The 13,331-nt window shown below is 42.7% G+C and overlaps 1 protein-coding gene across 1 annotated transcript in view; it reads right to left on the reverse strand.

Annotated features, from left to right (window-relative positions):
- Positions 1-223: 223 nt before the first annotated feature.
- The window catches only part of ACER2 (alkaline ceramidase 2), a 57,124-nt gene continuing 44,016 nt past the window's right edge, over positions 224-13,331 (reverse strand). The window contains exons 6-7 of the mRNA XM_077475223.1: positions 11,980-12,117; positions 224-1,466 (exon numbers count right to left, since the gene is read on the reverse strand). Coding sequence (XP_077331349.1) covers positions 1,280-1,466; positions 11,980-12,117 — 325 coding nt within the window. The 3' untranslated portion in view covers positions 224-1,279. The remainder of the gene's footprint in view (positions 1,467-11,979; positions 12,118-13,331) is intronic.

Below are 13,331 nucleotides of genomic sequence, written 5' to 3' on the forward strand. Positions count from 1 at the left end.
GTCTTTACCCCCGGACATATCTGGTACAAGTGGGAAGATTCATACCAGTCCATGCCAATATAAAAAACAAAACTTTGAGGAAATTTACATCCCTAACAAACAATCCCAGATATCTACTTCTCTCTACTGCATTTGGATGCATTTCACATTCAAGAATCCATAATCTGTCTTTAGCTAGCTTTGTGCTTTACTTACTGGTTTTACAAGCACTACAAAAAGGAAGCACATTTTATAACTTATTTTTTTTATTTTTATATACATTCACAAATAATGAAAGCATAAATAGACATAACTGTAATTGTCAGAATACTGCATACCTGGGCATCATAGTAACACTGAATACTTAGTTGCTAAGACCTTCAACTCCAGTGAATCAGTGTAATGAAAGTTTCAGACCTTAGCAAATAAAAATGCCTGGGAAATGAGGAGTTGTGAATTTTCTAAACCCTGCATTTAACTGTAACCATTTGTATAAAAGGCCTTTCATACAGGCTACCCTATTGTGTTGCTACACGCAGTTAAGATGTCCAGTTCCATAAGCATTAAAATAAATTCACCTTCTATGAAGGTCAGTCTTTTCATTCTAGATAGTTCAACCTTACAAAACATTTGTAAATTTAAAAACCTACACTCCTAGTTATTATGGTTCACAATACTGCTCTAGGTGGACGTATGGCTCACACTTCTATTTGAACCTACCCTCCTAGTACTCCCAAGCTACTGTGCAAACAACTTGGAGCCAGAGTTTGGCAGAATAGGCGGTGCACTTTAAGAGCACTTAACACCTGAAGTATATGTTTAAAATGTCACAGCCAAACCGGGTTATATTTTTATCCCATATCTTCATCATATAGATGAAGCTTGTTTGAAGCAACACTATACAAAAATATAAATAGCCCTCAATAGAATAAAACAAATCACAAGCAAAACAGCTTATTTTCTTTTCATAATTCCAACATACAGATTTCTGCAAGATTGCACTTCAAAAGTTAATTTGTAGAAATAGATTATTTTTTGTAGAAAATAAAACACATATAAATGTACCAATAAATAGGAGCTGTCATGTGTCTTAAAGGAACCGAGCTTGAGGAAGAAAAAAAAAAAAGAATGTTCTCCTTTGTTCCACAAGATGGTAGCAGCTAAGGTTCTGACCAAACAAAGACATATAATAAATTAGTCCTTTACTGGACACACTGCAGAGAAAAAATATATCTAATAGATTCCAGTGTGTATATATTTCATAAGTGAAAAAAACAAGTTCAAGTTTCCAAACTGGAATTCATGTAATTTTCACAGGTGACTTCCTGTGGGCACAAAGCAAGCTGACGTAGGGAACTCCGATAAAAGCCCACTTCTCGCTGGGCCAGAACTTTATGACGGGCCCCTGCTCTGGGATCTCAGATGCAGCATCGAAGTAGGCAAAGCAGACACAGCCGAGGTAGGCAGCCAAGCAGATGAGAATGTGCCTGCAAGACATAAGAACATAATGAGCTATTTGTTCTCTTACAGCCTTATTTACAGAACAACCACAGTCCAAAATAGAAGCAGGATGTTGTTTTAAAAGGCTAGCTGTAATAAAAGAAAGAAGCATGTAATCCGGTATCCAAAACCCAGCCTATAATACTGCATAGTATTGCATAGTGTAAAAGGGAAGCTCCTACTGCAACCCAGAAGTAGTTTTTTCTCCTGGTTCTAAACTGCTCAGCAATGTAACATTCTATAGAAGGAGTGACTTTTCATAAATTGTGTGTTTAAAATTTAGAGGTATTAGGACCCTGTAAACACTTAGTGGCTCTTTTTTTACACGCACATGAACTTTAATGGCATCCCAGTCTTAGACCGTAGGGTTCAATATTGAATTGGCCCAACTTTTGCAGCTATAACAACTTCAACTCTTCTGGGATGGCTGTCCACAAGGTTTAAGAGTGTGTCTATGGCAGTGATGGCGAACCTTGGCACCCCAGATGTTTTGGAACTACATTTCCCATGATGCTCAACTACACTGCAAAGTGCATGGGCATCATGGGAAATGTAATTCCAAAACATCTGGGGTGCCAAGGTTCGCCATCACTGGTCTATGGGAATGTTTGACCATTCTTCCAGAAGCACATTTGTGAGGTCAAGCACTGGTGTGGACGAAAAGGCCTGGCTCTCAGTCTCCTTTCCAATTCATTCCAAGGGTGTTCTATCGGGATGAGGACTCTGTTCAGGCCAATCAAGTTCCTCCACCCCAAACTCGCTCATTTATGTCTTTATGGACCAGGAAGGGACCATCCCCAAACTGTTCCCACAAAGTTAGGAGCATAAAATTGTCCAAAATGTCTTGGTATGCTGACACCTTAAGAGTTCCCTTCACTGGAACTAAGGGGCCAAGCCCAACTCCTGAAAACAACCCAATACCATAATCCACACTCCACCAAATGATTTGGACCAGCGTACAAAGCATGGTCCATAAAAAAACATGATTGAGCGAGTTTGGGGTTGGGGAAATTGACTGGCCTGAGTCCTGACCTAAACCTGACAGAACACCTTTGAGATAAACTGGAGTGGAGACTCCTTCTCCTCCAACATCAGTGCCTTGACCTCACAAATGCGCTTCTGGAAGAATGGTCAAATATTTCTATAGATGCACTCCTACCATCTTGTGGACAGCCTTCCCTGTTATAGCTGCAAAGGGTGGGCCAACTTAATATCGAACCCTACGGACCAAGACTGGAATGTCATTAAAGTTCATGGGCGTCTAAAGGCAGGCATCCCAATACTTTTGGTAATATAATGTCTATAATATATATATATTACATATATAATATTAATGTTAATTGCAAAACGCAGTAACTGCTGGAGCCTATCAAAGTTTAATCTATATAAAAACGCCCAATTTTATTTTGCTCTTTTTTTAGTTTTGAATAGCACATGGAAGAGTTATAACCTGCCACAGTTTTAATGGTTTCTTACCCCCCATTTCCCCACAAAGTGATGGAAAATCCAAAGTAATCACCAAGGTGCAGGGGAGGAAATCTTCCAATTGGACACCTGTCCCGGTGACTGCTGTTTATTGAGGGGATTCCCCTCATTTAGGAGAGATTTCTCAAATTTCCTGTTATGTTTCTAAGAGGGGAATTGAGGAAAATATCCCCATGGGACACAGACATCAATCCAAACCTAAAATGGATTTTAACCATTCTCTTCAGTGCCCAAAGAAGGTGAAATTTGCTTGGTTGGCATGAGTAGCACGTAGTCATCTCACTTATGTTTCCTTATTTATTATGTTGTGTTTTTCACAAAATGTGTTTTCGTTTTTCTGAAGCTGTCCTTTAGTGGTCAATTTAAAATGCAAGGTGGGCTTAGTGAAGTTCTAAACAGTTAAAGGGGTTGTAAACCCTTGGTTTTGTAGTGCAGCAGTTCCCCAGAGCCCCCCCTTTTACTACCCTGAACCCAATCGTTCCAACAATGGGGACGAGCAGAGCAGCTCCAGCCATTGTCTCGGGTCCTCATTGGCTGGATTGATAGCAGCAGGAGCTTTGGCTCCCACTGCTGTTAATCAAATTCAGTGACACGGGAGCCAGGGCGCGGGGCCAAGTCCTGCTGTCTGTGTAAATGGACACAGCAGCAGGACTTGGGAGCACGCCCGCATGAGTGCCCCCAGGGAGTGTGGGTCTCCGTGGGGCACTCGAGAAGAGGAGGAGCCAGGAGCGTGGCTGGGGGACCCCAGAAGGGGAGGGTCGGGGCCACTCTGTGCAAAATCCTTGCACAGAGGAGGTAAGAATGACATGTTTGTTTTCTTGTTTTTTTAAACAAACGCTTACAACCCCTTTAAATACAAAAATAAAATACATGCTGTTTTACCTGCTGAAATTATATGAATAGGTTCAGCCAGTCTTTTTTGTTATTAAAGGATCCTGTGTAATCTGTACAAAAAAGTAGCAACCACTCCAATCTATAACTGGCCTTTGCAGTAGGGTGCACATGGAAGGGCAATGCACATCCCAACCCATTGTGCTCTAGCAGGGGCGTCACATGCGTCCCTGTGCTTTTAAGGGGGGGTGGGCCTTCCCCACCCTTAATCTATCTATTCTTACACAGTAGGTGTTCCTACTATGGAGGCTCTGGAAATTTAGAGAGTAAGGACCACAGTATATACAGACGTCCCTTGGTGTAGGCACTGCGGCATACACATATGTTTTCAAATGTGTGCTAAACAAAACCATCTGTTTTTAAAGTAAACTGTTAGGCAGGGCCAATTCAGTTGTTATGCAGGCTGGTAAATCTTTTGTTTGCGATGTGCATATGCTCTTGTTGGGCGTCACGTGCATCCCTGTGCATTTAAGGGTGGGTAGGAAAAATCCACCTTAACCTATCAATGCAACCCACTTAGTCTCCCCCCCAGCTCACAGTGTATAACCTTCCAACCTTACACTGTTAGAAGATAATATAATATAATATAATATAGGGATTTCTGCCAATATTTCTATCCATAAAAATACTTTAACTTAGAACATGCACAATAAATACAAAGGCATCTGCTACTGAACTCTTCTAGTCAAAATGCTAGTTTCCAATAACATTAGGATACTTGGGGGGCGTGGCATGAACAGACACGCTGACTTGGCATGCTGCTCCATGATCCTCGGGTTCCAGGAAGACAGGCAGCGGTGATTCAGCAGGCTCCTGACCAACTACGGCATGTCTGCATGCTGCCACACAGCTGCACTCCCGCTCAGTGGGGGGGGAGGGGGGGGGAAGAGCCAAGCAAACAGGCTCAGAGCGCAGAGAGTGGACTCAGGGAGCGCAAGTAAGAGGACCCCAGCCCAGGAGGGAAGGAAATTTGGCTCTTCTGATCTGAAGGGAAGAACAGGGAGGGCCGGACATGATCACCCTGCACAGGGCCGAGGAGCGACAGACTTAGGAAGGGGAATTATAGTACCCGGCGGCGGCCGTACATCCCTAAGCCCAAGGCAGGGCTGCATAAACATGGAAAGGGACCTCCCAGGAGAAGGGAGAGACCCCATGGCTTACGGTGATGAAATTGTGGGCCTAAAGGATGAATGTACTGGAGGTGACCCAAATCTTCAGGAGGTGGAGGGAATCCCAAGAGGGATGGCTGAATCCTTCGAAAATGAAAATCTTGGTACTACAAAGCCCAGCAGTGAAACTGCAAAAATCAGCAAAGGAGGGATGAATCCAGAGACAGCCTCTACAGGGATGGTGCAGTATGTTAACCCTTTGTATTGTGACCTTAATAATGAACCAAGTGCATCTCAGAGTTAATAGTGGATTAGGACTTAAGAGAACATTTCAGAGCACTTCCTACAAAGAATGAAATTCAATAACTTATAGCCGCTGTTGAATCATCTTGCAAGCAGGCTGTGGAGGGGCTAAGGGAGGATATAGGGGCACCGGAACATAGAGTGGAGGAAATGGAGATGAGCCAAGATGATATTAGACAAGGAGTGGCTGATACCCAAGATATGACAAAAAAAAACATGAAGAAGTGCTGAACTCTCTGTTGGATCAGATGGATAATCAAGAAAATAGAGATTGTAGGCAAAATATACATATAAGGGGCCTGCGTGCAATAAAACAACATTTTGAATTGCTACCAAAGGTGATCAGTTTGTTTCAGCAAATTCTGGGGCCATCCACACCGGACAAGATTGAAACAGAGTCCATTCTGCCCTTAACTCTACCCCCCCCCCCCCCCCCAATGCAGAAAGGCCAAGAGATGTCATTTGTAAAATACATAGATATCCAGTGAAAGAAGCTATTATGAAAGCAGTCCGCAATAAATCCACAGTTGACTTTTAAGGTGCACAAAAAGCCCTATTTCCAGATTTATCATATAGAACTCTTATGCAACAAAGAATGCTTAAACCCTTGTTGGAAGTCCTACAAGCAGTTAAGTACCGCTGGGGATATCCCTTCAGGGTTATAGCAACACGGAATAGGAAAACAGCAATACTTAAAATTTAAAGATGATTTGCAACACTTCACAGAGGTGCTGGAGCTTCCCATGGTGGATTTTGGAGACTGAATAATTGTAAACCATCACTATAATGACCAGAACGATGGCAACAAGTACCAGTTAAAGGAAGACGGAAGATTGATATGGACAGACAGGATTGTAATTTGGTCTTAGAAGGTGGGGGTGGATGTTTGGGTGGAGGGGAGGATTCTGGTTTGCTATCTTTCCCTCTGTCCTCTCTTTCTTCCTTTCTTTTCTTCCCTTCTCTCTCCCAAAATACCCTTTTTGTTTTCCCCCTTTGTTGGGGCAATGCGCTGTAGTACAGCTAAATAAGAAAAGTATAGGAATATAAATGGCAACCTGGGGTTCACAAGGTATCCTGTTCGTGTTTTTAACCATCTTTCCTTGTCCCGAGACAAGGGACTTTACTTTCTGCCAAGAGGCAGAGGGGGGGGAGGGGGACTCCGGGCACAGGTGGTGCACCTCTGCTCGGATTCATCCTCCCTTTAGGGGGATGTGCCACAGGCAGTGGCATAGTAGGTTATGGGTTTTTTCTTTTTCCTTTCTCCATCCTTCTTCTCATCAGATGCATCCAGGAAGAGAGAGCTCAGGAGGTTAGGAACAGACACTGATCAAGCGCAGAAGTATAGTAAGAGATTTCTGGAAGTAATGAGAGAATGATAGGTAGAATGAAGATTGTATCGTATAATGTGAGAGGGCTTTGCTCGACTGGTAAGAGGGGAAGTCTCTAGCATGAACTATGTCACATGAAAGCAGAGATAGTCTTTCTGCAAGAGACGCACTTCATGGCAGGGTCAACCTTTCTTTTTCCATATAATCAATGGTTCCATGCACCTTCACCCATCCCTAGGGCCAGAGAAGTTACAATAGCTAGCCACAAACAATGCCCCTTAGTACCTATAGAAATATGAGTAGACCCTGAAAGCAGTTCTTTTTTGTTAAGGGCTAGAACCATTATCAGTGTTATACTTTCATTACTATATTTGCCCCTAAACCTTACTGTTAAAGAGGAAGTAAACCCTGATGAGTTTACTTCCTCTTTCATTCCCTGTAAAGGCAAAGCATTTAGTCCATCATTTAGTGCATAGTAGTCCATTATGTGTCACTTACCTGACACAGGAGCCAGCGAAGTCACCGCTGTCCCCTGTAGTTCCGAGCGTCCATCTTCTTGGTGGGTCTCCGTGGGTCTCGCTGCTCCGGCGCTGTGATTCGCTGGAGCAGCGATGACGTCATTACCGCGCATGCGCACGGGAGCTGAGACTCGCGGCATTGCCGTCATCGACGGTGCCCCGCTCAGTGCGCTTGCGCGCCGCTGTCTACGGCGCATGCGCCGTAGATAGCGGTGCCCGTCTTCGGGCAAATATCTCCTAAACCGTATAGGTTTGGGAGATATTTCTTGGACCTACAGGTAAGCCTTAATCTAGGCTTACCTGTAGGTCAAAGTGGTTTGTAAGGGTTTACAACCACTTTAAATTTCTATCTAAAACTTTGGATATTCTGGGGATGTTTCGGGAAGGTTTATTGGTTATAGGAGGGGATTTTAACATCACCTTGGCCTCCAGTCTAGACACTTCTTAGGGGAAAACCTTTGTGCCTCATAAGGCTTTAAGGTATGTTAAATGTTAAACAGGGCCTTCTCTCTCTGCATTTGGTAGAAAGTTGGAGGGTGCTGCATGAGCGAGACAGGGATTTCAGTTATTATTCCAAGACACATAAGCTATATTCAATGATCGATATGTTCTTGGTCAATCAATACTATCTGAATTATGTAAATTCATCAACTATTGAGTCAATCAGCGTGTCAGACCATGCTCCAATAAGCTTAACCTTAGGTCCGGCGTCGATCAAGAGCCTGGAAAGAACATGGCAATTGAACAAATCGATCCTAGATGATAAACAGAATGTGGAATACCTGTCCCGTACATTAGCATTATACTTTGAGACCAATAGATCAGAGGAGGTGTCTGACGAAGTGGTATGGGAAGCCCATAAGGCAGTCATTAGAGGGGAGTTGATTTAGATGGGTTCGCGTATTAGAAAAGAGAGACAGAAAGAAATGGTCGAGCTTCTAGAGGAAATACATAAACTTGAAATTAAACATGAGGCTCATTTAAAACCTGGGGACGGGCAGAGACTGGAGAGACTGCGGGTAAACTTAAAACAGCTCTTTAATCGGAAAGTTCCAAATAAAACATGGGTATTTTGCCCACCGTTTTTACGAAGAGGGGAATAAGGGTGGGAGATTATTGTCAAGACAATTAAAGAAACAACAGGATTTACGCCATGTTAAAGACAAGCGATAAGCAGATACTGGACACCCAAGCAATAGCAGCTGAGTTTCACCATTTTTATAGGTCTCTATATAATATAAATTCAGTTCCTGTGGGGGTGATGAAGGGTGAGCATGCGGACAGAATTTGGGAATATCTCGAAGCCTCAGAGTGGCAGGCCATTCCATCTGCGGCCCTGGAGAAAATGGAAAAAAGCAATCTCGATTCAAGAGTTGGGCAGAGTGATTGCGGCTTTGCCATTGGGTAAAAGTCTGGGGCCAGGCGGTTTCACAAATATGTATTATAAAAAGTTTTCCCCAATCCTGTTGGGTCCTCTTTGCAGATACCTTAATTCTGTCTCGGTCTCTAACCCATTGCCTCCAGAGGCACTGTTGGCTTATGTGACGGTTCTCACGAAGTTAGGGAAGGATCCTCAGTGCTGTGCCAGCTATAGACCCCTCTCCCTCCTTAACTCGGACACTAAGCTCCTGGCAAAAATTCTGGCCCTAAGGTTACAAGACGATATAGTTAAATTGATTCACCCAGATCAAACAGGGCTTATGAAGGGCCGAGAGGCCAGAGACAATACTATTCGGATTCTGCATGTACTGCATTGAATGTATAATGGACCGAACCAGACCCCTCATGTAGTAATCTCAATGGATGCTGAAAAAGCATTCGATAGGGTGGGGTGGGAATTTATGGTCAGAGTTCTGAGGGAGATTGGTCTGAGAGAGATGGGGTGGGTGATGGCACGGTATGCAGATCCTAGAGCAAGGGTTAAAGTCAATGATAGAGTATCAGATTATTTTGAGATACGGAATGGGACTAGGCAAGGATGCCCATTGTCCCCATTGTTATTTGCTATGGTGCTGGAGCCCTTTCTTGCGAACGATTAGGGGAAATAGGAGGATTAAGGGGATTTTTATTGGATCAATGGAACATAAGAGCTCAGCTTACACAGATGATCTACTGTTGTACCTTTCTTTTCCTCAAGAGTCTTGAGTCTTTGACGGAACTGATGTTGGAAATAGACAGGTATGGCCTTATATCTCATTTAAAAAAAAAAAATATTGAGAAGTCAGTGTTGATGCCGAGCCATGTTCTCTTGAGGATGATGACCACTCGGCAACAATCCTTTCCTTTTGTATGGCGCTTTATTTCTATATCCAACTTGGGGATTTATATTTCTTTAGATGCAAAGCGCCCATATGATCTAAATTATGGTCCCTTGGTAGTATCTATATTAAAGGGGTTGTAAACCTTCAAGGTTTTTCACCTCAATGCATTCTATGCATTGAGGTGAAAAACCTCCTATAATACTGCAGCCCCCCGAGCCCCCATTTTACTTACCTGTACCCCCTCTATCTCATCCCAGGGACGAGCACACCAGCAAAAGCCGGTGTCTCGGGTCCTGATTGGATGTATTGATAGCAGAGCAGCCATTGGCTCTTGCTGCTGTCAATCAATTCCAATGACCTGGGTGTGGGGCCGAGTCATACATTAAGTACTAACTGGCTGTCATGCTGCTATCAATCTGCCCAGAGAGGGACAGAGGCAGGAAAACCTTGGCTCTCATGCACAGCGCTGGATCGTGAATGGGCTCAGGAAAGCATAAGGGGGAGAGTGGAGGAGTTTGATACACAGAAGGTTTTTACCTTGATGCATAGAGATGCATTAAGGTGAAAAACCTTTAGGCTTTAGAACCACTTCAAATACTGTATAAACCATGTAAAACATTTTAGTTTGTTTTACTGGATGCGGCTACAGATATTTAGAATACTTAGGAATAATAACTTATGTTGATTAATCCATATAGAAGGGGCATTTCAAACTCAGGGCAAACAGTGTACCGAATTAAAAAGAATTTATTGTCTTCCGTTGGCCGCATTATGTATACTGAGGGTAGCACCTTCCTAATTCAAGAAAAGAAAGATTATGACACATCATAACTGAACAATTATAGTAAAAATTCCAACTTTATTGAACTCAAAAGAAAAGGATCATAAAGGAAGTGTAACTTGACACCTGGGGCACATCCATTTTTGTATCCTTTAACACTGAGGGCCTCACAAAAGGAAAAAAAGGGCCCATGAAACCTCAGTTTGACATGCCAGATATACAGCAAGAGGGAAAAGTATTTGATCCCCTGCTGATTTTGCCCACTGACAAAAGAAATGATCAGTCTATAATATTAATGGTAGGTTTGTTTTAACAGTGAGAGACAGAACAACAAAAATATCCAGAAAAACGCATTTCAAAAAATTATAAATTGATTTGCATTTTAACGAGTGAAATAAGTATTTGATCCCCTATCAATCGGCAAGATTTCTGGATCCCAGGTGTCTTCTATACATGTAACGAGATGAGATTAGGAGCACTCTTAAAGGGTTACCTGTATAAGAGACACCTGTCCACAAAAGCAATCAGATTCCAATCTATCCCCCATGGCCAAGACCAAAGAGATATCTGGGACAAGATTGTAGACCTACACAAGGCTGTAATGGGCTACAAAACCATCGCCAAGCAGTTTGGTGGGAGGGTGAAAACAGTTTGTGATTATTCACAAATGGAAGAAACACAAAAAAACTGTCAATCTCTCTCGATCTGGGGCTCCATGCAAGATCTCACCTCCTGTAGTTTCAACGATCATGAGAACGGTGAGGTTGGGTGAGCCCAGAACTACACGGGAGAATCTTGTCAATGATCTCAAGGCAGCTGGGACCATAGTCACTAAGAAAACAATTGGTCTGAAATCCGGCAGTGCTCACAAGGTCCCCCTGCTCAAGAAAGCACATAGACAGGCTGTCTGATGGTCACTAATGAACATCTGAATGATTCAGAGGAGAACTGGGTGAAAGTGTTGTGGTCAGACGAGACCAAAATCAAGCTCTTTGGCATTAACTCAACTCACCATGTTTGGAGGAGGAGGAGGAATGCTGCATATGACTCCAAGAATACCATCCCCACTGTCAAACATAGGAGGTGGAAGCATTACGCTTTTGGGGCGTTTTTCTGCTAAGAGGACATGACAACTTCACTGCATCAGAGGGGTGATGGACGGGGCCCTGTACCATCAAATCTTGGGTGAGAACCTCCTTCCCTCAACCAGGGAATTGAAAATGGGTCATGGATGGTTATTCCGGCATGACAATGACCCAAAACACACGGCGAAGGCAACAAAGGAGTGACTCGAGAAGAAGCACATTAAGGTCCTGGAGTGGCCTAGCCAGTCTCCGTACCTTAATCCCATAGAAGATATGCAGACGGAGCTGAAGGTTCGAGCTACCAAATGTCAGCCTCCAAACCTTAAAGGATCTGCAAAGAGGAGTGGTACAAAATCCCTCCAGAGATGTGTGCAAACCTGGTGGCCAACTACAAGAAACATATGACCTCTGATTGCCAACAAGGGTTTTGTCACCAAGTATTAAGTCATGTTTTGCAAAGGGGTCAAATACTTATTTCACTCATTAAAATGCCAATTCATAACTTTTTTTGAAATGCGTTTTTCTGGATATTTTGTTGTTGTTCTGTCGCTCACGGTTAAAAAAAAAAAAATAAAAATAAAATAAAAAAACAACAACTACTGTTAAAATTATAGACTGATCATTTCTTTGTCAGTGGGCAAACGTACAAAATCAGCCAGGGATCAAATACTTTTTTCCCTCACTGTAGACCCTATTCATTACAGTGCCTGCCATGTACATTCTTCAAAAAAAGACTTACCATACACAGTGGAGGTAGGGAAAGTTGAAATGAGACCATAATTCACAAAACGCTTTGTCGCTGATCCAGCAAACTAATGCTAAGGTCCACCAAAAGCCTGACATCAGACCCAACTTATAAACTCGCATGTTGTCACACCTAGAAAATCAGGCAGATGATAAATACATTAATGTTAATAGGCTGAACTTTGCAGATAGAAATGTTCTGATGATCTGAACCATATGACATGACAAAAGTACATAAACACAAGAATTAAAAAGGAAGTATGGAGCTAAGTGTTTACCACTATGACCCTGGTTCTGGTCAGCATCTGTATGGAGATAGTAAGCCTTCTCCTTATATTTGTGTGGGTTTTTCTCCAGGGGTATTACTAACGAATGGGCAAAAGGCCAATGTGGTGCCAGTATTTAAAAAGTTATGAAAGTCTTTACCAAGTAACCACAGACGAGTACGTTTTTACCTATAGTTGGAAAGATATTTGAAAGTTTGATACAGTAAAGGACCACATACATAGTCAGCACGGATTCATGAAAGACTGAAGCTGTCAAAAAATCTACTTCCTTTTTATAATGAAGTAAGCAAAAGCATAGATAAGTGAGTAACTGTAGATTTGGTATACATGGACTTTGCTAAAAACTTTGACACGGTTCTCCACTTAAAGCGAATGTGTAAGTTAAAGCTGTAATAAACCCAAAAACAAAAATGTAATTTATTGCAGCTCATCAAACATTAGATGTGGTGGCTGCCTTCGTTTTCTTTATTTAGGTTATTTATCTTTCACCTGGTAATCCTGCCAGTAACACAAGTCCTGTCTCAGAGTGTCTGCATTCTGGATGAAGTAGTAAAGCAGACATCTTTTGGATAGCAGCACTGTCAGCCTAAGGCAAGGGTAGTGTTTTACTAGCAGATTTAGATGGACTTGACCAACAAATTGAGGCTGAACTCCAGCTAACACTTCATAAGCAGTTACAGCAAACATTTTTTTTTCTCTTGGACTAGAGGTTTTAAAGTGATTGTAAGGTTTTTTTTTTATTTATTTAAAATAACAAACATATCATACTTACCTCCACTGTCCAGCTCGTTTTGTACAGAGTGGCCCCGAACCTGCTCTTCTGGGGTCCCTCGGCGGCTCCTCCCTGCATCAGATAACCACCTAGGGGAAATGCTTCCCCGAGGGGGTTACCATGCGGGCGCGCTCCCGAGTTCAGCATTCAGCATCCATAGCCGCCGAATGTATGACTCAGCCCTGCCCCCCGCATCATTGGATTTGATTGACAGCAGCAGGAACCAATGGCTACACTGCTATCAAACTATCCAATCAAGAGCCTCAACCCTCTAACTGCCACTTTTGC

This window comes from Lithobates pipiens, unplaced genomic scaffold (genome assembly GCF_037356315.1).
Source record: "Lithobates pipiens isolate NorthernLeopardFrog02 unplaced genomic scaffold, aLitPip1_a1.2 Scaffold_13, whole genome shotgun sequence".
NCBI lineage: Eukaryota > Metazoa > Chordata > Amphibia > Anura > Ranidae > Lithobates > Lithobates pipiens.